The sequence below is a fragment of the Hemitrygon akajei genome, chromosome 19 (assembly GCF_048418815.1).
Source record: "Hemitrygon akajei chromosome 19, sHemAka1.3, whole genome shotgun sequence".
Taxonomy (NCBI): domain Eukaryota; kingdom Metazoa; phylum Chordata; class Chondrichthyes; order Myliobatiformes; family Dasyatidae; genus Hemitrygon; species Hemitrygon akajei.
Window position 1 is genome coordinate 71,078,583 of NC_133142.1, and position 26,509 is coordinate 71,105,091.

The window sequence follows — 26,509 nt, forward strand, 5'->3', positions numbered from 1 at the left end:
TCCAAAATCTAGGCTTCTGAACCTCCCCTCTGCAAATGGATTCTTGACTTCCTCACAGTCAGTGTGGATCAGAAATAACATCTTCTCCTCGCTGACAATCAATACTGGTGTACCTCAACGATGTGCACTTTGCCCACTGCTCTACTTTCTCTACACTCATGACTATGTGGCTAGGCCCAGCTCAAACACCATCTATAAATTTGTTGATGATTGTTGGCAGAATTTCAGTTGGTGATGAAAAGGCATACAGGAGCGAGATAGATAAGCTGTTGAGTGGTGTCACAACAGTAACTTTGCACTCATTGATTGTGGACCTCAGGAAGGGAAGTCGAGGGTACAAAATACCAGTACTTATCGAGTGATCAGAAGTGGAAAGAGTGAGCAGTTACAAATTCATGGGTGTCAATATCTCTAAATATCGATCCTGGGTCCAACATATTGAGGAAGTTACAAAGAAAGTACAGCAGCAGCTATATTTCATTAGGCATTTGAGAAAACTTGCTATGCCACCAAAGGCTCCGGCAAATTTCTACAGATGTACTGTGGAGAGCATTCTAACTGATTGCATCCCTGTTTGGTGTGGAGGGGCCACAGCACAAGTTCAGAAAATGCTGTAGAAAATTGTAAATTCGGCCAGCTCCATCTTGGGCACTAATTCCCAAGTATCGAAGACAGTTCACCTTCAAAAAGCGATGTCTCGAAAAGGCAGCATCCATCATTAAGGACCCCCATCACCCAGGACATGCCGACTTCTCATTGCTGCCATCAGGGAAGAGGAACAGGAGCCTGAAGATACATGCTTAGCATTTCAGGGTGAGTTCCTTCTACTCTGCCATCAGATTTCTAAATGGACAATGAACCCATGTACACTACCTCAGTATTTTTGTACAACTTATTCAATTTAAATTATATATTTACTTCTTGTTGTGCTTTATATATTTTTTAAAATGATTATGTATTGTAATGTACTGCTATGCAAAACAACAAATTGTGTGAGATATGCCAGTGATATGAAACCTGATTCAGATTCAGAGTCGATACCCTGTCTTGTTTCAGCTGGGAGCAACCTAGTTTCCCCAACAAACTTGCTTTCTTCTTTCTCCTTGTCCACCTCATACTTGGTCAATAATTGTCAGGTCAGGTATAATCTGTGCAAGCAGAAACTGATGCTACATTTTGCCCTGTTTGTCTCTCCACTGATGTGGCCTGACCTTCTGAGACTTTTTCTGCTTTCAGTTTGGTTTGCGTATTAATGAGTTGTCTCTGCCAATATTCTGCTCTACAGGTGATGGAAAATTGCAAACTTTCAAATCAGAACAGGTTCTCAATAATTTGGAAATGTAATGTCCATAGGTAACATTGCAGCACCCATAAACTTACACAATTGTGTATAATTTATGATTAATAAGTATTTGGTATCCTCTCTTGCTGTGGCAGGAGCAATACTACTCTCTCCCTTGTTAGTGAGAGTGAGAGAGAGCCTGTGGTATGTCGAATTGGTAGGGTGAACAGTGGCTTTTGATAGACTACATCATGGTCTCTTTGGGGGCTTTGCTATTCCTTGCATGGTGGGTGGTGGGAGAGCTGCAAGTGGGAGAGGGTTAATGCATTTGCTGCTGCTTGTGCATGGGAAGTGGGAGGGGGCTTTAGGATTCTAACGTTTTCCTGTCATTCACTCTTTGGGGTTTTTCTTCTGTATCATGGGTGTCTGTGGAGAGTGAGAATTTCAGACTGTATATTGTATACATTCTCTGATACTAAATGGAACTATGGATCCATTCAACCATTGGAATTTGAAATGTCCTAAGTGCAGTCGTGGAGCCAGACCTGAATTCACTGATAAACGGATTAAATGGGGTAATTCGAGGGAGGAAAGGGACAAAGTGGTGAGGATGAACAGTATAATTAACTTGTGGTACTGGTTTAAAGATGCAGTTTACAGAGAAAGAATTTTGACCAGCAAGTATTAACAGACTATTTAACTTCAGAGGGCATAATGGCCAAGACTCCAGCCCTAATGCTTTCCAGTGGAAAGGCTGAGCAGCTTCAAGTTCCTGGGCGTCAACATCTCTGAGGATCTATCCTGGACCCAACACACTGATGTAAGTTGGGGTATGGAGGTTCCAATGCATAGGATTAAGAAAAGCTGCAGAGAGTTGTAAACTCAGCCAGCTCCATCATGGGCACCACCCTCCTCATCATTGAGGACACCTTCAAAAGCCAGTGCCTCAGGAAGCTAACATATGTTATTAAGGACCCACACCATCTTGAACACGTCTTTCTAATACTACCTTCAAGGAGGTGGTACAGGAGTCTGAACAACCACATTCAACATTTTAGGAACAGCTTCTTGCCCTCCACTATCAGATTTCTGAATGGTTCATAAAGCAATGAATACTACCTCACTATTCTTCTTTGGCACTTTACTGCATCTCTGCCAGGGACAAAGCCTGTCTGTGAAAGGAGTGAGTTGGGCATGGGGCTAGCAATCCCATTCCATAAGAACCCAGAAACACAGAAGCTCCAAAGACATCATCCCTGGAAGAGGAAGAATCTTAGATGGGCTACACCTTGAAAGACAGGCCCAGGACAGAGGACTCTGGCGAGCAGCTGCCTGTGGCCTCCATCCCAGTAGGGGTAATGACTTAACCAACTAACCACATGTATTTAAGCTAATAAACAACAATTTCATGATATATGCCAGTGATAATATACTTGATTTTAATTCTAATCCAACACCATCTTGCATTATTTACACCTCTCCTACGAGCTCGCATTAGGCAGCAAACTAGATCAGCTCCACAGCTAACCGTCCTTCTCCCTACAAGCCAACAAAGCTGTGCCCATTCCCCAGCCAGTAGGCTATCTTTCTGTTTTGCCACTCACCAGCCAGAACCTGCAACGTGGGGAATGAGTGGTAGGTGCAGGAGTCCAGCTGGCACAGCCTTTCCCCGTAGGTGTGGCACAGACGCTCAACCATTCCGGCAATGCGTGAGATGTGGTTGTTGGAGCTACAGATGAAAGAGAAGAGGCATTCTGTAGGATCTTGTCGCAGAATACGGACACCTGAAACAACAGGGGATGCAAGGACACGGTTACAAAGCAGATTATCACTACTGCAGATCTAAGAGAAAAACACTGGCCCAGAAGCCACGGGGCACCACAGTAGCATTGCAGTCAGCACAACGCTACTACAGCTCAGTGCACTGGTGTTTGGGGTTCAACTCTGATGTCATCTGTAAGGAGTTTATACGTCCTCCCAGTGAACGTGGGTTTCCTCCAAGTGTTCTGGTCTCCTTCCTCGTTCTGTGTAAGGAAAGCAGTGCTCTTGGACAAAACCCACATGTTCACTGGGGTTCGGTTGGAAGGTTAACTGGGGGTTAAATTGGAGGGTTGCTGGTGGAACAGCTTGAAGGGCCTATTCCATGCTGTATCTCTAAATTAAATAAATAAATAACCTCAGTTTAAAACTGTGGAAGAATTTTGGATTTGGATATTCAGGGAGTCAAAGGAGATGGGGCTAGTACAGGAAAATGGAAATGAGTTAAACATTAGCCCAGCTGATACAGGACTGTGGTCTTATTGAATGTCTGGGGAAGCTTGAGGCACCTTCTCATGCAGGGTTTTCTTTTTATACACAGAGAGTGGCTGGTGCATAGAACACAGTGATGGTAGAGGCTCATACATTAGGAACATTTAAGAGACTCCTAGAAAGGTACATGGATGAAAGAAAAATGGAGGGCTATGTGGGAGGAAAGGGTTAGATTGAACTTGGAGTAGGTTTATGTAGCTCAGCACAACATCTGTACTGAACTGTTCTATATTTTATGTTCTTATTGAATAGTACAGCAGGCACGTGGAGCTTCTATTTCGGACAAGCTCCTGAATAATTTTATTGCTTCATATGCAAAGAATTTCAGAAGTTTCTGTAATGGTTCTGGTTATTTGTATAGACAATAAAACATATGAGCAGAATCTGCTCCACCATTCCATCATGGCTGATTTATTATCCCTCTCAGCTCCATTCTCCTGCCTTCTCCCTGTAACCTTTGACACCCTGACTGATCAAGAACCTATAAACCTTTGCTTTAAATATACTCAATGACTTGGCCTCCACAGCCATCTGAATTTCACAGATTCACTATGCTTGGCTAAAGAAATTCCTCCTCATCTCTGTTCTAAGTGGATGTCCAACTATTCTAAGGCTGTGCCCTCTGGCCCTAGACTTCCCAACTATAGGAAACATCCTCTCCACATTCTCTGTATCTGGACCTTTCAATATTCAACGCGTTTCAATGAGATATCTGTTTCATTCCTTTAAACTCCATTGAGTACAGACCCAGAGCCATCAAACGCTCCTCATACATTAACCTTTTAATTATTCCTGTGAACTCCTCTGGACCCTCTCCAATGTCAGCACATCTTTTCTCATATAAGGGACCCAAAACTGCTCACAATACTTCAAGTGCAGTCTTACCAATGCCTTAAAAAGCCTCAGCATTACATCCTTGTTTTTATATTCTAGACCTCTTGAAATGAATGCTGGCATTGCATTTGCCTTCCCTACCACCAACTCAACCCACAAGTTAAACTTTAGGAAATCCTCAAGTTTACCTTTAGGGAATCCTGAACAAGGTCTCCCAAGTCCCTTTACACCTCTGATTTTTAAATTTTCTCTCCATTTAGAAAATAAACTATGCCTCTATGCCTTCTACCAAAGTGCATCACCATACATTTCCCTGGACTATATTCCCCATCTGCCACTTCTTTGCTCATTCTCTCAAACTGTCAATGTCCTTCTGCAGACTTCCTGCTTCCTCAACAGCACCTGCCCCTCCATCTACCTTTGTATTGTCTGCAAACTTGGCACAAAGCCATCAACTCTGGTATTCAAATCATTGACATATAATGTGAAAGGAAGCAGTACTAACAATGACCCCTGCAGAACACCACTGGTCACTGGCAACAATCAGAAAAGGCTCACTTTATTCCCACTTTTGCCTTCTGCCAATCAGCCATTGCTCTATCCATGCTAATATCTTTCCTGTAATACCATGGGCTCTTTCTTATTAAGCAGCCTCATGTGTGTCAAAGGTCTTCTGAAAGTCCAAGTAAACAACATTCACTAACACTACTTTGTCTGTGCTGCTTGTTATTTCCCCAAAGAATTCCAATAGATTTGTTAGGCAATATTTCCCCTTAAGGAAACCATGCTGACTTTGGCCTACTTTTCCTGGCGAATGCTAATAGGCAGTTTAGCCATGTTGGTGCAGAACTGGTGTTGCATGTGGGTCAAACTGGGGTTCTAGCATTAATGAGTTGCTGGGATTTTAGCTGTAAACCAACAATTAACATAATAGAAATGAATAAAGAATTGACATTTTGGGCCAAGACAAAAGGCCAAGGTTCATCAGGGCAAGGTTTATTAACAAGGTTAGTTTTACTGACACCAACTTTCATAACCAGTGTTTCTTTAAAAAAAAAATTCAGACAATCTGAACTCAATTTCTCTGCATTATTAGTTTGATAACGTAATCATGCCCCTGCAACTGTATATTCACTACAATTAGATGCAGCCTTTACCAACTTACAATATCACTACACCATCACATCATTACAACCATTTAACCAATGCACTGCCACTCTGTATGTCTAACTCTCATATACAGAATAGACTGAAAGTTTCCATACTTTGAATAAGTATCACATTAGAACCATTATACCACAGTGGATTCCGATTAATTGGGCAATCGATTAATCAGGTTAGTCATTTATTTGGGACAACTCTTGAACAAAAACTAATCAAGGAAATAGCCAGGATTCCTTCATTTATTTGGGAAACGATGTTGCTTAATTGGGGCAGAAGACTGTTGTTGAACAGTTTTTAGCCAGTGTCAGTTGTGCACAGTCAGACACCAGCGTGCTTAGTGTGAACAGTTTTTAAATAGCGTCAGTTGCACATGTTTGTTCTCCCTTTCCCTTTCAGGATCCTTTGAAAGACCCTGACCTGGAGTTACATGCAGGCTTCGGTTCTTTGTGAGAATGGGACCCGTTCTCGGGGTTCCACGACTGGCCGTTATTCAACATGCCCAGGGTTCGGCCTGAGAGTCTCGATCGTGTTCAGAAGCCTAAGATCTCGGGATTCTGGAGACGGGTGGATCGAGGGTTGGTGTCACGGCAGGAGGCTCGTGTGTTGTCGGGGAAGCTGGAAAACCTTTTGCTGTGGGCCCGAAGACCCGAAGTCTTTGCGATCTTCAGACACAGAGCTCGAAAAAAGCGACAAAATGAACTTTTAAGATGGTAAACCAGTGGGTTATTGTTATGTCTCCCACTCGCTTTGCCAGGGAGAGAGAGAACCTGTGGTTTGTCGAATTTTGAAAGAAATGCAAAGCTTTTGGGGTAACTTTGGTCTGTGTCTTGGGCTCTGTGATGGTACCGATGCACATTTTTTTTTGTTGGGGGAGGGGGGATTGTTGCTTGCTGCCGCTTACACACAGGAGGGGGGAGCTGGGGGGCACGTTGGGGTTCTCAGGTTTAACTGTCATTCATTCTTTGGGGCACTTCTCTGTTTTCATGGATGTTTGCAAAGGAAAAGCATTTCAGGATGTATATTATATACATTTCTCTGACATTAAGTTTGAACTTTGGACATGAAGATTTAGTAGCTGCATTGTTTGAATGCAGTCCATTATCTGCATAGGGTGCCCACACTGATTTTGTTCATTTACAGTCAAACAAAAGGACACGACAGCATACCGACAGAGGAATTCATCCAGTGTAAGTATTAGGTTGAAACTAATACACAGTTTTATAGTACACAAGTAGTATTGGTCATAATAATTTGTTCTGTACTTCATTTAAATACATAATTTGTTACTCAGTTTGTCTTTTTTGTACCTTTTTAAACTATTTCTCTGAAAGTTCAGCTATTTTGGACAGCCAAATAATTGGGCCAAAATGTACTGGTATTTAAATGTAATACATAACAAATTAGAATACTACCAATACCTTTATGGTTATAAAACTGCAGGGTGTACTTGATAGTTATTAATGGAGGAATTCAACTGCCATGTTCTTATGATTGACTGTAAATGAACAAAATTAGTGCAGACTCCTAGTGCAAAGCTTTAAATGACTGCATCTTCCAAACTTTCATTTTCATTATAACATTCAAGATCCCTTCAAATTCTTCGTAATTCATAACTTGTTGAAGTAGTGAAATAGTTTCATTTTTCACTCTCGGTCATTTTGACACTTCTGGGCAGAATGAAAGGTGGTGAGGAATTAGCATTCAGGAGGGAAATTGAAAATTTGGCTGAGTGTTGTCATAACAACACCCTCTCACTCACTGTCAGCAAGACCAAGGAACTGATTATAGACTTCAGGAGAGGGAAACCAGAGATCCATGAGCCAGTCCTTACTTGAGGATCAGAAGTGGAGAGGGTTAGCACCTTTAAATTCCTGAGTGTTACAATTTCAGAGAACCAGTCCTGGACCCAGCACGCAAGTGCAGTTGTGAAGAAAGCAGAACAGTGCTTCTACTTCCTCAGGAGTCTGTGGAGAATTGGAATGACATCTACAACATTGACAAATTTCTATAGATGTGTAATGGAGAGTATATTGACTGGCTGCATCATGGCCTGGAATGAAAACATTAATGCCTTAGAATGGAAAATTCTACAAAAGGTAGTGGGTTCGGCCCAGTACACCTTGGATAAAGCCCTCTCAACCATTGAGCACATCTACATGAAATGCTGTCGTAGGAACGCAGCATCCATCATCAGAGATCCCCACCGCCCAGGTCATGCTCTCTTCTCTTAGCATGAACATTGAATTCGCCAACTTCCAGTAATTCCCTCTCTCTCCCTTCCCCCATCCCAGTTTCACTCTGCCTCCTCCTCCAGCTGCGTATCACCTCTCTCATGATTCAGCTTTCTACTACACATAGTGCATTCCTTCTTCACCTTTCCTGCCTATCCCCTCCCCCACCCCTTGAACTTTCCCCTTACTGGTTTTTCACCTGACACCTACCAGCCTTCTCCTTCCCACCCTCCCCCCACCTTCTTTATAGGGCCCCTGCCCTCTCCCTCTTCAGTCCTGAGGAAGGGTTTCGGCCCGAAACGTTGACTGGTCATTTCCACGGATGCTGCCTGACCTGCTGAGTTCCTCCAGCGTGTTGTACGTGTTGCTTTGAACACAGCATCTGCAGTGTACTTTGTGTTTACGTGCTCTCTTCTCACTGCTGCCATCAGGCAGAAGGCGCAGGGGCCTCACAGGATATGCACCACCAGGTTCAAGAACAGTTTCTACCTCTCAGCCATCAGGCTGTTGAATAGAAGGAGATAACTACACTCAGTTGCCCCATCATTGATATGCCCCTACAACCAATGACCTCACTTTAAGGACTCTTTAGCTCATCTTCTCATTATTTATTGCTATTTATTTATGTTTGCATTTGCACCGTTTATTGGCTTTTGCACTCTGGTTACTATTCTACAGATTTGTTGAGTATGCCTACAAGAAAATCAGTCTTGGGGTCGTATGTGGTGACATTTATCTACTTTGGTAATAAATTTGCTTTGAACTTTCTGGCATCTCCAAGCCTGAATGCTTGAAACTGCAGTGAGCAAAACATTTCCAAATTGTCTTATTGCCAACTATCAGTGACAAAAATCATTGCTTTTTGAATATAAACACATGCAACTGTCACTATTTAAAAACTCTTTAGTCTAAGCAAGGTGTAGTATCTAATGGCCACACAAGTGCACGCAAGTGACGCTGGTCAGAAACTGTTTGGCAACAGGCTCCTGCTCCATTTTACTGGGAGAATGTCCCACATAAATGAAGGAAATTCCAGCTATTGTGTCTATTTAGTGTTTGCTCTTTAAGAGTTGTCCCAAATAAAGGCTTTCCCCATTAACTGGCGATTCAATTAACCAGAATCGACTGTATTTGGTACATGTGGATATAGCCTGGGGCTACACGAGGAATGCAAGCTGTCAGTACAAGCAGCAGTCCCCTCTAAGTAAACTCAAGACCATAAATTCTTCCTTCACTGACACACCTACCTGGGAAATCCTGAGCCACCTGTGCAAAGTGCTTGTCAGCTTGCACCCACTGGGAGTACAGGTCACTCAGCCGCACATGCAGCTGAAAGTAGTCGCTCAAAATCTTGCCCTCCTCCTGATCCGCAGTTGCTTCCTCCTGTCTCAACGTTCCCTGTGTGGTGTCAATGATCTGCTGTGTGCCCTGCACTGGTTCCACCTTCTCTTCAGCAAACACATTCGTGGCATGTTGAGCATTCCCATCTTCACTTCTATGTTTTCTTTTTAAAGTGTTTTCCTTTCTCACTTTAACACTGACCTGACTTGTCAGTGGGCCCTTCCTCTTTCTGTGCCCCGTCGGTTCTTGGAGAGCACTATCTGCCTCTTTGTAGTAAGTCTGGTACCAGATGTGAGTCTGGGTCTGTGTCAACGTCCACACACGATTGGCTAAGACTCCTGTCCAATGTCCAGGGCTCGTCTCCTGCCATCTGTAAAACAGGGTATTCATGAAATTGTTGAGTTTGACTCTGGGAGACTGAAAAGGAGAGTCTGTTCCTCAAGCTTGCATTGAGCTTTGTTGGAACCACACAATTAGGTCAGATTGTGAATGGAATGGACAATTAAAGTGACAGTGCCACCGATAGCTCAGGATTGATCCTGCAGACTGCATGAAGATGTTCCACGAAGTGACCACCCAATCTGTACTAAGCTCCTCTAATCAGAATCAGATTTAATATCGCCGGCATATGTCATGAAGTTTGTTAACGAAGTGGCAGCTGTACAATGCAATACATGATAATATAGGAGACAATAAATAAGCACAGTGGTGCTAGAAAGTTTGTGAACCATTTTGAATTTTCTCTATTTCTGCATAAATATGACCTAAAGTGTGATCAGATCTTCACCTAAGTCCTAAAACTAGATAAAGAGAACCCAATTAAATAAATAGCACAAAAAAAACATTATTGTTCATTTATTGAAAAAAATGATCAAATATTACATGCACACATTGGAAAAAGTATGTGAACCTCCAGGGTAATGCCTTCTACAAAAGCTATTTGGAGTCAGGTGTTCCAATCAGTGATATAAGTTTAGAGGTCTGGGTTGTAGATGTGCTCACCCCTATAAAAAGAAGACACACAAAGTCAGGTTACTGACAGGAGTCTGCTCTTCTCAAGAAAGATCTGTTTATGTGCACCATGCCTCAATCAAAACAACTTTCAGAGGACCTTAGAAGCAGAATTGGAGAGATGCCTGAAGCGGGAAAAGGCCACAAAAGATTTCCAAAGACCTGCGTGTTCATTAGTCCACAGTAAAAGAAGTTGTCTATAAATGGAGGAAACTCAGTACTGCTACTACTCTCCCTAGGAGTGGGCATCCTGGAAAGATCACACCAAAAGCAAAACATCCCATACTGAAGGAGGTGAAAAAGAACCCAAGGGTGACAGCAAAAGATGTGCAGAAATCTCTAGAACTTGCTAAAATCTCTGTTCATGTGTCCGCTGTAAGAAAAGCACTGAACAAGAATGGTGTTCATGGAAGGACACCAGAGAGGAAACCAAAGCTCTCCAAAAGAACATTGCTGCATGTCTCAAGTTTGCAAAAGACCGCCTGAATGTTCTACAGTGTTTCTATTGTTGGCAGGCTTTTGGAGAGTCAGCGTGAGGGGGTGAGAGAGAGAGGACGCAATACTGTAAGCTGGGCGACGGAACGGACCCCGAGCGGGGGTCCGAGGCCAGGAGGTTCGGCGAGGAGAGGAGATGAAGACAGGCATGCCGGGGGTGCTTGGTTGATCACTTCGGGTGGTCCTGAGCTGCGAGTCGAGGAGGTCTGAGGGGATCGAATGGTGGCCAGAAGACTTCGTGAATTGAGCTCCAACGGTTGTGCACGAAGTGGTTTGGTCTTTGATAAGTTTTGGCGCCTTTTCTTTATTTTCTTATTCTTCATACATACTGTATCGTTATTATTCACTTAGTTTAGTAATCTCTATAAAGTGTAATCATTTAATCGCATATGGTGTACTGTCTGTTATTTGGCAGGGTGGGGACATCACACAGCATCCACACAAGCTGATTATCCAGTTTGGTGGGGCCGAAGGCTGCTCCCCCTAGACGGAAGTGAGCTGAACGAGCCTGAGGCAAGCCAGGGGCTACATACAGGAGTATGTCAGGGTAGCAGTCCATCACCTGAAGCTTAATAGAAGTTGGATAATACAACAAGACAATGATCCAAAAAACAAGAGCAAATCAATAACAGAATGACTTAAAAAGATTGTGTTTTGGAATGGCCAAGTCAAAGTCCTGACCTTAATCCTATAAAAATGTTGTGGAAGGACCTGAAGCAAGCAGTTCATGCAAGGAAGCCCACCAACGTCCCAGAGTTGAAGCAGTTTTGTAAGGAGGAATGGCCTATAATTCCCCCAAGCCAATGTGTAAGATTGATCAACAGTTAATGGAAATGTTTGGTTGAAAACAAAGGTTCACAAAAAACACTTAAATATTAGATCATTTTTCTCAATAAATAAATGAAAAAGTATAATGTTTTGTGTTATTTATTTAACTGGGTTTTGTTTATCTAGTTTTAGGATTTACATGAAGATCTGATCACATTTAGGTCATATTTATGCAGAAATAAATATGCATATTCTACAGGGTTCATAAACCTAGCTCCACTGTAAATCTATTACAGTGTGTGTGCATGTATATATATTTGTATATTAAGTAGTTAAATTAAAAATAGTGCATAAACAGAAATAATATTAAAAAGTGAGGTAGTGTCCAAGGGTTCAATGTCCATTTAGGAACCGGATGGCAGAGAGGAAGAAGCTGTTCCTGAATCGCTGAGTGTGTGCCTTCAGGCTTCTGTACCCCCTTCCTGACAGTAACAATGAGAAGCGGGCATGTCCTGGGTGATGGGGTCCTTAATAATGGACACCTCCTTTCTGAGGCACCGCTCCTTGAAGGTGTCTCGGAGATTACAGGGGCTAGTACCCAAAACAGAGCCAACTAAATTTATGGCCCACAGCAGCTTCTTTCGGTCCTGTGCAGTAGCTTCCTGCCCATCCCCCTCACATACCAGACAGACAGTGATGCAGCCTGTCAGAATACTCTCCATGGTACATCTACAGAAGTTTCAGAGTGTTTTAGGTGACAAACCAAATCTCCTCAAACTCCTAATGAAATACAGCTACTGTATTGTATAGCTGTGTCGACACAGCATGTTGAGACAAGGTTAGATTCTCAGAGGTCTTGACACTCAGGAACTTGAAATTGCTCACTCTCACCACTTCTGATCCCTCTAAGAGGATTGGTATGTGTTCCTTCATCTTTCCCTTCCTGAAGTCCACAATCAGCTCTTTGGTTTTACTGATGTTCAGTGCAAGTTTGTCGCACATCTAGCTGGTTCATCTCGCACCTGTACCTCTGTACACTTATACCTGTACCTGTACACTTCACCCCCATCTCAGATTCTGCCAACAACGATTACATCATCAGCCAATTTACAGATGGCGTATGAGCTATACTTAGCCACACAATCATGAGTATCGACACCTCCACCAGGTTCAGGAACAGTTATTGCCCCTCAGCCATCAGGATCTTGAACCAGCATGAATAACTTCACTCACCTGCAACACTGAACTGATTCCACACCTATGGACTCACTTTCAAGGACTTTACAACTCATGTTCTCCATATTTATTATTATTATGTATTTTTTGTATTTGCACAATTTGTATTCTTTTGTACATTGGTTGTTTGTTCATCTTTGTGCGCAGTTTTTCATTGATTCTGTTGTTTCACTGTACTTACTGGGAATGCGCACAGAAATTAAATCTCAGGTGATATTTCTTGCTTGATAATGTTTATTTTGAACTGAACTTTTGAACGCTTTCAGTGTACCTGGGTGCAACTGACAATAATAAGCCAATTTACCAATTGAAAGCAGTCATTGCACCAGCATGGGAAATGTTGTGTAAAGGGACAAAGTCCCTTTGGAGTGCGTGGTGGAGGAACCTTGTTGAAGTGGTGGAGATTATGAACTATCATTTCCTTAATGTGAAGGTTGATGGAGTGTAAAGTGAAGAGCATGGGAATTCTATCGTTATTCTAGTGCTGGAGAAGGAGAGAGCGAGAAGAGGTGCAGGAAATCAGCAATATGTGGCTGAGGGCTCTGCCAACACACTACAGTTCAGGAAGAAAGTTAGATACTTCAGAAGCAACTTTGTGGAAGGTCTTGCCATCAGAACAGATAAAATGGAGACAAAAGAACTGGGAGAATGGAATGAAGACAATACAGAGCAAGGTAGGAGGAGGAATAGTTAGGATGGACATGGACATGTGTGGGCTTGTAATAATGCCTGTCACTGACAGAGGGAAGGGCCTGAATAGGACTGAACAAAGACAGCTGCATATATCCCATAGCTGGCCACAGTAAAGTCTCAATGCCACACCTTTGATTCTAGAATTGGGGGGAGTTGTTCAATGTGAGAATGCACTTATCCAGCCAAGTGAACTCACTGGTGGAGAGGAACTGGTTTGTTCTTGAGCCCACTCAATTATCCTCCTGGTAAAAAAAAATTCCCTCCCCCTCCTCTCTTCTATTCCCCACTCTGGCCTCTTATGTCTTTCACCTGCCTATCACCTCCCCCTGGTGCCACTCCTTCCCTTTCTCCTAAGGTCTGCTCTCCTCTCCAATCAGATTCCTTCCTCTCTAGCCCTTCACCTTTCCCACCCAACTGGCTTCACTTATCACCTCCTAACCAACCTCCTTCCCCTCCTCCCACCTTTATATTCCAGCATCTTCCCTCTTCTTTTCCAGCTCTGAAGAAGGGTTACGACCCAAAATATCAATTGCTTATTCCTCTCCATAGATGATGCTTGACCTGCCTAGTTTCTCCAGCAATTTGTGTGTGTTGCCGTGGATTTCCAGCATCTACAGAATCTCTTGTGTTTATGGCTTATTCTTTATTTTTTAAAAAATCAGAGGGCCCTCAGAACATCCTGGTGTAGTTTGGAGTTTTGGAGGGACAGTATGACTGTGAAAAAACGAGTCCATTGGGATGAAAATGTCAGAGACCAGAGGGTGTCAGGTCCTGACGAAGGGTCTCGGCCCGAAATGTCGACAGTGCTTCTCCTTATAGATGCTGCCTGGCCTGCTGTGTTCCACCAGCATTTTGTGTGTGGTGTTAGATTGTATTGTGTTTAGGTCATTAGAGGTTCTTCCCTCAGTTATTACAAGAAGGGGGCCCCCATTCTCCATTGCATCCCTCGCTTAGACATACACACACCTGGCTGTAGATCCATTGTGATGTAAAGGGTAATTCTACATCTGCACCGGAGCTGAAGGACTAATTCAAAGGCCCAGGGCCGTGAAGCTACTGAATAAAATACTCCTGCTTAACTAACATCATATTGATCTACCACTGTTATCAGGTTTACTCTGTGTCACACAGCAAAATGGTTCATTATTAGTCATCCCCTGTAAAGGGCTGGAAAGACCGTTATACCAAAGCTTTGCAGTTCCTTTACCCCACCCATGCACTGTTACAGTTTGAAGGGCAGCTGAGCAGTGGTCTATGGAGGTAATCATGAAATGTTGGTCTCATCAGTAACACACAAGGCTATGAAATGAGGCCTTCAGTTGGAGGGGTTGACCTGGCTATTGCAACCTTAAGGAACCAAGCCATGAAATAATAGAAATAAAACAAACACACTAGAGATATAAAGAGAATAAAATAATGTTAGGTATTACAACGTCTGAACGGGGATATTACTATGAGTTCAGTAGTACACAACATTGCTGGAGCAATTATTAAAGAGATAGAACTTTTCCATTCAACTCTATGTCATAATACAGTCAGCCCTCCTTATCCACGGGGGATTGGTTCCGGGACCCCCCCGCGGATACCAAAAAATGCAGATGCTCAAGTTCCTTATATAAAATGGCGTAGTATTTGCATGTAACCTGCGCATATCCTCTCATATGCTTTAATCATCTCTAGATTACTTATAACACCTAATACAATGTAAATTCTATATAAATAGTTGTTATACTGTACTGTTTAGGGAATAATGACAAGAAAAAACGTCTGTACACGAGACGCAAGGTGAACAATGCTCAAACAATGAGTGCTGGAGAGAGAACTTTCAGGTTTTCCCGATCTACGGTTGGTTGAATCCGCGCATGCGGAACCCGCAGATAAGGAGCGCAGACTGTATAACTAAAATGTGAAACAGCTCAACAGGTCAGACAGCATCTGTAGGGATACGTAACATTTCAGGTTGTCTGCCTTCATCAGTGCTTCACTAAAACTGGCTTTGGATAGTGGAAGCATTTCTTTACCCAGTTACCCATCCCCATTTCTCCCTGTCTGCATTGGTGTAACTGAGGAACTAGAATTGCTGGGGGAGGGAACCGGACTGAAGAGATGGAGGAAGGGGCAGTTGGCTCACAAATAGAGAAAGTTTGCAGGCAGTGTGAGAGGGAGGATAGGAAGGTGATAAAGATGGGATGTGCTCAGACCAATGGTTTGAGATGTGTCTACTTTAATGCAAGAAGCATCATGAACAAAGCCGGTGAGCTTAGAGCATGGATCAGTACTTGGAGCAATGATGTTGTGGCCATTACAGAGACTTGGATGGTTCAGGGACAGGATTGGTTACTTCAAGTGCCGGGTTTTAGATGTTTCAGAAAGGACAGGGAGGGAGGCAAAAGAGGTGGGAGTGTGGCACTGTTGATCAGAGATAGTGTCGTGGATGCAGAAAAGGAGGAAAACATGGAGGAATTGTCTATGGAGTCTCTGTGGGTGGAAATTAGGAACAGGAAGGGATCAATAATTCTACCGGGTATTTTTTTATAGAGGAGCACATAGGGAGACAGATTCTGGAAAGGTGTAATAATAACAGGGTTGTCATGGTGTGAGATTTTAATTTCCTCAGTATTGATTGGCATCTTCCTAGAGCGAGGGGTTTAGATGGGGTGGAGTTTGTTAGGTTTGTTCAAGAAGGTTTCATGACACAGTATGTAGATAAGCCTACAAGAGGAGAGGCTGTACTTGATCTGGTATTGAGAAATGAACCTGGTCAGGTGTCAGATCTCTCAGTGGGACAGCATTTTGAAGTTAGTGATCATAATTCTATCTCCTTTTCCATAGCATTGGAGAGGGTTAGGAACAGACAAGTTAGGAAAGCATTTAATTGGAGTAAGGGGAAATATGAGGCTATCAGGCAGGAACTTGGAAGCATAAATTGGAAACAGATGTTCTCAGGGAAACGTACAGCAGAAACGTGGCAAATGTTCAGGGGATATTTGTGTGACGTTCTGCATAGGTACGTTCCAATGAGACAGGGAAAGGATGGTAGGGTACAGGAACCGTGGTGTACAAAGACTGTTGAAAATCTAATCAAGAAAAAAAAGCTTACGAAAGATTCAAAAAACTAGATAATGATAGAGATCTAGAAAATTATAAGGCTATCCGGAAGGAGCTTCAGAATGAAATCAGGAGAGCCAGAACAGGCCATGAGAAGGCCTTGGCGAGCAGGATTAAGCAAAACCCCAAGGCATTCTACAAGTACGAGGGGTGATTGATAAGATCGTGGCCTAAGGCAGAAGGAGTCAATTTTAGAAAACCTAGCAACATAGTCCCTTCCTACATTTACACACTTAGTCCAGCGGTCGTGGAGCATACGGGTCTTGGACCTCCAGAAAGTGTCCACAGATGGGTGATTGATAAGTTTGTGGCCTAAGGTAGAAGGAGATGAGTTATACAGCTCTCATTACATGTTCATGCAGGTCAACTCTTTAAGTGATTATGCAGAAAGTTTGAAGTTAATAACTCATCTCCTTCTACCTTAGGCCACAAACTTATCAATCACCCTGATGAGTTATTAACTTCAAACTTTCTGCATAATCATTCAAAGAGTTAAACTGCGTGTGCATGTAACAAGAGCTGTATAACTCTTCTTCTACCTTAGGCCATGAACTTATCAATCACCCCTTGTATGTGAAGAGCAAGAGGATAAGACATGAGAGAACAGGACCAACAAGTGTGACAGTGGAAAAGTGTGTATGGAACTGGAGGTACTTAATGAATACTTTGCTTCAGTATTCACTACGGAAAAGGACCTTGGTGATTGTAGGGATGACTTACAGCGGACTGAAAAGCTTGAACATATAGACATTAAGAAAGAGAAAGTGCTGGAGTTTTTGGAAAGCAGCAAGTTGGATAAGTCACCATGACTGGACGAGATATACCCCTAGGCTACTATGGGAGGAGAAGGAGGAGATTGCTGAGCCTCTGGAAATGATTTTTGCATCATCAATGAAGACTGGAGAGGTTCTGGAGGATTGGAGGGTTGCAGATATTGTTCCCTTATTCAAGAAAGAGAGTAGATATAGCCCAGGAAATTATAGACCAGTGAGTCTTACTTCAGTGGTTGGTAAGTTGATGGAGAAAATCCTGAGAGACAGGATTTATGAACATTTGGAGAGGCATAATATGATTAGGAACAGTCAGTATGGCTTTGTCAAAGGCAGGTCATGCCTTACGAGCCTGATTGTATTTTTTGAAGGTAGAACAGTTGATGTAGTGTACATGGATTTCAGCAAGGCATATGATAAGGTACCCCATGCAAGGCTTATTGAGAAAGTAAATAGGCATGGGATCCAAGGGGACATTGCTTTGTGGATCCAGAATTGACTTGCCTACAGAAGGCAAAGAATGATTGTAGATGGGTCATATTCTACATAGAAGTCGGTGACCAGCGGTGTACCTCAGGGATCTGTTCTGGGACCCCTTCTCTTCATGATTTTTATAAAGGACCTGGATGAGGAAGCGGAGGGATGGGTTAGTAAATTTGCAGATGACACAAAGGTTGGGGGTGTTGTGGTTAGTGTGGAGGGCTGTCAGAGGTTACAGCAAAACATTGGATAGGATGTAAAACTGGGCTGACAAGTGTGACGTGGTTCATTTTGGTAGGTCAAATGTGATGGAAGAATATAATATTAATGGTAAGATTCTTAGCAGTGTGGAGGATCAGAGGGATGTTGAGGTCCAGGTCAATGTGCTGCACAGGTTGACTCTGTGGTCAAGAAGGCATACAGTCCATTGGCCTTCATCAATCGTGGGTTTGAGTTTAAGGGCCGAGAGGTAATGTTGCAGCTATATAGGACCCTGGTCAGACCCCACTTGGAGTACCGTGCTCAGTTCTGGTCACCTCACTACAGGAAGGATATGGAAACCATAGAAAGGGTGTAGAGGAGATTTACAGGGATGTTGTCTGAGAGAGAGCATGCCTTATGAGAATAGGTTGAGTGAACTCGGCCTTTTCTCCTTGGAGTGACAGAGGATGAGAAAACCTGATAAAAGTGTATAAGATGATGAGAGGCATTGATCATGTGGATAGTCAGAGGCTTTTCCCCAGGGCTGAAATGGCTAACATGAGAGGGCACAGGTTTAAGGTGCTGGGGAGTAGGTACAGAGGAGATGTCAGGGTAAATTTTTTACTCAGACAGTGGTGAGTGTGTGGAATGGGCTGCTGGCGATGGTGGGGAAGGTGGTTACAATAGGGTCTTTTAAGAGATTCCTGGATAGGTACATGGAAATAGAAATAGAAATAGAGGGCTATGGGTAACCTGAGGTAATTTCTAAAGTAAGTACATGTTCGGCACAGCATTGTGGGCCAAAGGGCCTGTATTATGCTGTGGGCTTTCTATGTTTCTACGTTTGTAGGCCTTTTCGGTGGACACTAATAGACGGGCTGCCCAACACAATCCTTGCTGATTTGCTTTGATGCAAACAACACCTTTCACTGCATATTTTGATATAAATCTGATCCTTAATCGAAGCTATATGACAGTTAAAGGCAGCAGATTTCCTTTCCTCTTTTGTTTTTAATGTGCCTTCATGCATACACGATAAAGATGAAAGATCAGCTTTATTTGTCACATGTTCGTCAAACCATACAGTGAAATACATCATTTCCATCAAATCAAATCAGCGAGGATTGTGCTGGGAAGCCAGCAAGTGTGGCCACACTTCCAGCATCAACACTGACTGCACACAACTTACTATCCCTGACCCGTCTATCTTTGGAAGGTGCGAGGACACTGGAGTACCTGCAGGAAGCCCGTGCAGTCAAACTCTTACAGATTGGGAACTGAACAGCTGCTGCTGTCGTAGCAGTACACTAACCGCAGGAACTAGTTCTATAGATGAAGTAACAGACTTATCCAGTTGCAGCAAAAGCTAAATCTTACCGGAAGGACTGACCGCAGGAGAGTACAATATCCAGCCTCAGCTCGGAGCGAGGACAGGGGATTGAGCGCCAGAGTGAAGGGCATTCAGACAGTGTACTGAGTCTTTGCATGACTTGATCGAAAAGCTGACAAAAGATGATTCCTGCAAAATTAATACAGTAACACAGTAATATGAAATCACAGTCACATTCCCATTCGGATATGTCCATACCTGGCCTCCTCTACTGCCATGATGAGGCCAAACTCAAGTTGGAGGAGCAACACTTCATATACCGTCTGGATAGTCTCCAGCCCCTTGGCATGAACATCGAATTCTCCAACTTCCGGTAATTCCCTCCCTCTCCCTTCCCCCATCCCACTTTCACTCTGCCTCCACTTCTAGCTGCCTATCACCTCTCTCATGATTCTGCCTTCTTCCACCACCCATAGTGCTTTCCCCTTTCATTCCTTCTTCACCTCTCCTGCCTATCCCCTCCCTGCTTCCCCTCCTCCACCCTTTGATCTTTCCTCTGGTTTTTCACCTGGCACCTTCCACCCTCCCCCCACCTTCTTTATAGGGCCCCTGCCCCCTCCTTCTTCAGTCCTGACGAAGGGTCTCAGCCCGAAACGTTGACTGTTTGTTTCCACGGATGCTGCCCGACCTGCTGAGTTCCTCCAGCGTGTTTGTACAGTAATATGAAGGTCTGCTCAGACAGACAAATAACTATTTTCACACATATTGAGGAAGGACATCATGTTCAAAGCTAAAAGTGGTAAGTTAATTCGTATATTACCCCTAGTGTAGGTGGATGGCAGGAGAGTCTAGGGTGGAATTGATGAGCACGTGACAAAGAAAAGGTTACAGGGAAAATAAGTGGGAGGACAAGACTGATGGGATTGCTCTCTGTGTTGGCATAATATGGATGAGCCAAATGTTCCTTTAGAGTTTTAAATATTCTTTAGATTGTGTGGCATTGATGGCATGGCCAGTACTATTTGCCCAATCCTAACTGTTCTGGATTGTTGCCTCAGTAAGTATCTCTATTAATTATTTAAATATTTCACACATAACTGCTAGGACAACCAGATTCAAAAACAGTTACTTTCAGTAAGGCTGATCAACACCTCCACCCACTAACCCGCCTCTCCACATCCCCAACCACCACTACTTTATTATTTCCGGTCAGTCACCTTATGTACAGGCACTCCTGTGCCTAGTGTCACTCTATGGACATACAAGCAATCTATGAAAATGAATTTTCCTGTGTATTTATATTTACTGCATTTTTTTTATTATTAAGTTCCTTATCTTACTGGGCTTTTTTTGTGCTGCATGAGATCCAGTGTAACAATTATTTTGTTCTCCTTTACACTCGTGTACAGCAAATGACTTTAGGCAATCCTGAATAAATCCATTTAAAGATGAAATGCAAAATAATTTCTACACTAGATGCTGAATTTGTGCACAACAAATGGAGCAGGCCATTAATCCACAGTAGCTTAGTGGATAGCAGGTTGGGTGTCAGAATTTGGGTTTCGATCTGTAAGGAGTCTGTACGAACTCCCCATAGAATGCATGTGTTTTCTCCTGGTCCTCTGGATTCCTCCCGCGGTCCAAAGATTTACTGGTTAGTAGGTTAACTGTACATTGTAAATTGTTCTGTGGTTAGGCTAGGGTTAAAATGGGGATTGCTGGACAGTGTGGCACGGAAGCAAGGAAGAGTCTATTCTGAGCTGTATCTCTAATTCTAAAAAAAAAATCCCTTGAGCCACTGTATAGATTTCCTACCTTCACCACACCACCTGCAATGACCACTAGCTTGAGTTCCCAGAAACAGGTATGACGAAGTCACCACGTTCCTGCAACCCAATTATGCTTTAGTAAGGCCAGTGTATGAGGTGTCCAGGGAGGGGTAACACCTCTGGTGAAGGAGCTTGTTGTGTCCATTCTGAGGCAGCCCACTCACCTTTGGTCCTCAATAGACACTCTGCTCTCACCTGTGGCTCCAAGTATCTGTTTGCATGCGACAGCAGCCACACTCTGGTACACCACTTCAACAGGAGGGCTAAACCAGGTGAGGGTAGCTGGCAGATCTCATACCCCGGTGAGATAGGGATACGCCTGTCCTAGCATGTGAAGTCAAGCTAGGACTGGACGGATGAGATCAACAGTGAGATCCAATGGGCAGGAAGTCAGTTCACCACAGCAGCTAGTGCAACACTATTACAGTTCGGTGCATCAGAGTTTGGAGTCAGTTCCTTTCACCATCTGTAAGGAGTTTGTACATTCTCCCTGTGACTACGTGTTTTCGCTGGGTGCTCCAGTTTCCTCCCACAATCCAAAACGTACAAGTTAGTGGGTTAATTGGTCACTGTAAACGGTCCCATGATTAGCCTAGAATTAAATAGGTGAGTTGCTGGGTGGTGTGACTGAAAGGGCTGGAATATCCTGTTCTGTACTGTTAAATAAATAAACTGTTCCCGAACTGGGTGGGGTGGAGTGGAGCGAAGGATTCTGTACCTCCTGCCTGATGGTAATAGCATGGCCTGGATGGTGGAGCCCCTTGATGATGGATGCTGCTTTCTTGTGGCAGCACTCCATGTAAATGTGCTCAATTGTGTATGATAGACTGGGCTGTATCCACCATTTTCAGTAGCCTTTTCTATTCATGGGCATTGGTATTTCCATATTAGGCTGAGGTACAGCCAGTTAGGATACTCTCCAATGTGCAAAAATTGAAGTTTGTCAAAATGTGTGTGAATTTGATAATAAATTTACTTTAGAATTTGATTACAATTCCTTTCACGGTAATGGGTACTATGTTTGTTCAGTGATTCTAACCCAGTTACAGTTCCTCAATTTATAAACTGGTGGCCTGGACTAACAGTCAAAGACCTGGGTTCAAATTCCATCATTGTGGAATTTGAACTTAAATGACTGATCATCTAGATGTTCTTTAAGTTACATGTAATAATGATCACTACAAAACTACCAGACCATCATAAAACCCCTTCAATTTCACTCATGCCTTTTAAAGAAGTTATCTGTCATCTTTACTCTGTCTGATCAATGTGTGCTACAGAAGCTGCAAGGCATTAGATCACAAGACCCTACAAAGGACATTAAAACCCGCAAGTCGATCACTGGGGTCTCTCCCCCTCTATTTGTGACATTTACCACCAGCATTATACACAAAGGACCCAAAGCATTGTTGAGAATCCCTATCATCCATCCCACAATCTCTTTGACCTATTACCGTCAGGAAGGAGGTACAGGAGCATCAGGACTAGGATTGGCAGACTGGGTAGCAGCTTCTTCCCTCAGGCTGTGAGATAATATACCCTGCACCACCGAGATCTCATCACTAGGACAACAAGCTGTTTGATGTTTAACCTGTACTGTGCACTACATGCATTTAAAAATTATATTTTATTAACTTATTTATGGCAATATTTTGGATTATGTGCTTTGTATGATATAACTCCACCCCACCCAGTTCGGGAACAGTTTATTTATTTAACAATACAGAACAGGATATTCCAGCCCTTTCAGTCACACCACCCAGCAACTCACCTATTTAATTCTAGGCTAATCATGGGACAGTTTACAGTGACCAATTAACCCACTAACTTGTACGTTTTGGATTGTGGGAGGAAACTGGAGCACCCAGCGAAATATATGTACTGTATTGTTGGTGTGAGGAATTACATACAGAATTAAAAGGGCTAAAACCTAACTGACTTATTGGTCGCTTGACAAGTCGTGCTGTGAGTATAATGTATGAACAAAGAAGTGTTTGTTCCATGAGAAGCTTCTGTCTACCCTTATCAAAACATGTGATAACAATGTACATCTGCAATTCCAAACAGTATTCTGGGCTCACTTGGTTGCAGATTTTCTCAAGCTCGGTGAGCAGGGACTCTGTGTTGCCAACTGAGAACGCAAGCTTGCTAATAAACAGTATGTACTTTAAAGTAAACTGTGTTTGACAGTTATTCCCTGGGTCTGAACCTATAGGCCTCTGGTAGAGAGGCAGATCGACAAGTGCACCATCGTCCCGAGGAATAGTTTCCTTTGGTTTTTTCACGTACAGTCAAATAACAATAAACTTGAACTATCTATTACCCGACTCAAAATCCCCAAAAATATGGTTGGCCTGAAATCCCTTGCAAACCATTGTGTTCAATGGCAATTTGGATTGAGTAATAATCCAACGTCCTCAAACAGGAAGGCTTCTTTCTACTTCATAAAATAATTTTGCAACATCTCATTGCAAGTTAAAAAGAAGAAATAGCCATCCCAAGGAGACAGTCATTTCTCGTGCTTTTTTTGCCCTCATTTGCAAGACTCACTGCCAAGACCACCATTTACCATATTATGGCAGTTCTAACAATGGAAATTAACCATAATTCACAAATCATCACTAAAAATTCAAGATACACAATACAATATGTGCCAATGAAATTTATGTGAAAAAATAAACAAAAAATGTGTAATTTTAAAAAATTGTGTGTTCTCCTTTGCATTCTAGGCAAATTGTAAATCCTTGAATCAACATCACCGAATGTATTGCTCTTCCTGACAACATTCATTGACTCTGGGACTTGGGCTAGATTATATTTTTGTGTGACAGTATACTTACTGCTATCTTATATGTGCTATACGTGCCTTGTGCTATCTTTGACTGTTGGCACGGCTGTGCACCTTGGCCCCAGAGGAACACCGTTTCATTGGGTTGCATTGATGGGTATTCACATATGGTTGAATGACAATTAAACTTGCCATTTGAACGTCACTAGATTATCTGGTTATCTAGTAGTTATTGCATTACAGTTTTGCGATGTTTTTCTCTCGGCATTTTTACATCTGCACTTCCAAAACAAAGCAATGGACAGATACATTTCAACAAAACTTCATGGATGTCAAAGTGAATGGGGATCCACTTAAGGTCCAATCTGACATCAAGGCTGAGAAAAATCTGCTTCAGCTTCGTATAGCTTTCAGGGAGAGTGATGGTCTTAAGTGCATGGTAATATACTAATTAAAGCTAAAGACTTTGTTCTTTCTGGTGGAGGAAATTTCTATTTAATCAGCTCCAGATGTTAGACAAAAGATTTATTTTATTTACTACTGAAAGATCAGCACAGAATAGGTCCTTCCAGCTCTTTAACCCACATAGCCCAGCAATCTCGATTTAACATTAACCTAATAACAAGTCAACCTACAATGACCAATTAATCTATCCGGTACGTCTTTAGACTGTGGGAGGATACTGGAGCACCTGGAGGAAACCCACACATTCCATGGCGAGGACAGAGGACGCTGGGATTGAACTCCAAACTTTGACACCCCAAGCTGTAATAGAATATAGTTGAGTACAGACCAAGAACAGGCCATTCGGCCCACAATATTGTGCTGAACTATCTAAAAAGCAAATCAAAAACACCCAAACATGAATCCTTCCTACCTACACCATATCTATATCCCTCCATCTTTCTTACATCCATGTGCCTATCCACATGTTTTTTATAAGTCTCTAATGTATTTGCCTCTACCACCATACCAAGCAGTGCATTCCAGGCATCCAGACTGAGTAAAAAAAAACTTGTTCCTTGAAACTACCGCCTCTCACCTTCAATGCCTGCTCTCTGTTGTTAGACATTTCAACCCTAGAAACAAATACTCTCTGTCCACTCTATCTATGCCTCTCATAATCTTGTAAACTTCTATCAGATCTCCCCTCAGCTTCCCATGCTCCAGCAAAAACAATCTGTGGAAACTTCTACTTTAATAAAGGACCACTCGACAATTTCATGGCCAAAAGAACATCTTTATCTGGGACAGCAAATTATATTTACAACACAGAGGCTTTCAGGTAACTAGTGTGGCCTGGTGGAGGAACTATACAATGCATACCGAAAGTAAAAAGAGTAGCAGTAAAACCCGGCCAACCCCAGATCCAGCCTCGTTACCAACAGCTTCCCGATTAGTATTAACTCACTTTTAATAATACTCACATTACAACACCTCTCCCCCTTTAAAATCCAACCTCCCCAAATGTAAAAGAACTGAGAAATATAAACAGTGGTGTCATTAGCTTGCGTACCCCTGAAACTTATATTAGTTTACCAATACAAAAATACCTGGAAAACGTGGCAGATCCAACATTCAATCTAACTGTCCAGTCAAAGATTCAGTCTGTCAGGGGGTTTGCGAGGGCACTGTGATCTACACACTACCCCCGGTGACCCAGCAGGCACCGCTGGTGAGGATGTTTTGGGTGCATCTGGTGTTGGGGGCATCAGAGGGATCGGTGTGTCCGTGTGAGAATGTCCATCCTCTTCAGGGACCCCGACCCCTCTGCCAGCATCTCTCTCTCTCTGGCAAAGTCACTGGTGGACATGCTTCCCCAATAGTCTGTCTCACCATTGGAAACTCCATGGAACTGTCTACCTCTGAGCTGGAATCATGACGCAGGCGCACATGGTCCTGATGTCTGCGGAAAACACGCCCATCAGTCAGCTTAACAACATAGGAGACTGGACCACTCTGCTTAAGAATAACCCCAGGTAGCCATTGCTGATTGTTTCTCACATAGACATTGTCATCCGGTTCTAACTGTCTCTCTCGCGCATGTTGATCATGTCCCTCCTTCTGCTTTTCCTGCTTTCTCTCCACTTTTGCCTTCATGTCCAGGCGCAGCAGGTCCAGTCTTGACTTAGGCCTACGCCCCATCAGCATCTCTGCTGGAGTGTGTACAGTCATAGTCTGTGGCGTGAGGCAGTATTTAAACAGGAAACGTGAAAGCCGGGTACTAAGAGAGTCCCCCGTCATCCGCTTCAGGCCTTCCTTCACTGTCTGAACAGCCCGCTCAGCCAAACCATTTGAAGCTGGGTGGAAAGGGGCCGTCTGAATGTGACGAATGCCATTCTGCTGCATGAACTCACCGAACAGCTCACTGGTGAACATCGGGCCATTATCAGTGACCAGAGTGTCAGGCAACCCGTGGACTGCAAACACTTGCCTGAGTTTGTCTATGGTTGAGGGGGCTGTGATGTTGCTCATGATGTGAGCTTTGATCCATTTGGAGTGTGCATCCACCATTACAAGAAACATCTGCCCCATAAAGGGGCCAGCAAAGTCCAAATGTAGCCTAGACCAGGGGTAGACTGGCCACTCCCATGGGTGCAAAGGAGCTGGTGGTGGCATGTTCTGATTGGTCTGACAT

The 26,509-nt window shown here is 43.1% G+C and overlaps 1 protein-coding gene across 6 annotated transcripts in view; it reads right to left on the reverse strand.

The window, feature by feature from the left end:
• The window catches only part of ogg1 (8-oxoguanine DNA glycosylase), a 47,920-nt gene that overhangs the window by 16,656 nt on the left and 4,755 nt on the right, over nucleotides 1-26,509 (reverse strand). For 4 of the 6 annotated variants that reach the window (XM_073072800.1, XM_073072797.1, XM_073072796.1 and 1 more), the window contains exons 2-4: nucleotides 19,302-19,443; nucleotides 9,069-9,532; nucleotides 2,887-3,066 (exon numbers count right to left, since the gene is read on the reverse strand). In XM_073072800.1, the coding sequence (XP_072928901.1) occupies nucleotides 2,887-3,066; nucleotides 9,069-9,532; nucleotides 19,302-19,411 (754 nt within the window). In that variant the 5' untranslated portion in view covers nucleotides 19,412-19,443. Of the gene's footprint in view, nucleotides 1-2,886; nucleotides 3,067-9,068; nucleotides 9,533-19,301; nucleotides 19,444-24,506; nucleotides 24,637-26,509 lie in introns of all 6 variants that reach the window. The other 2 variants (XM_073072798.1, XM_073072799.1) reach the window with 1 other exon arrangement.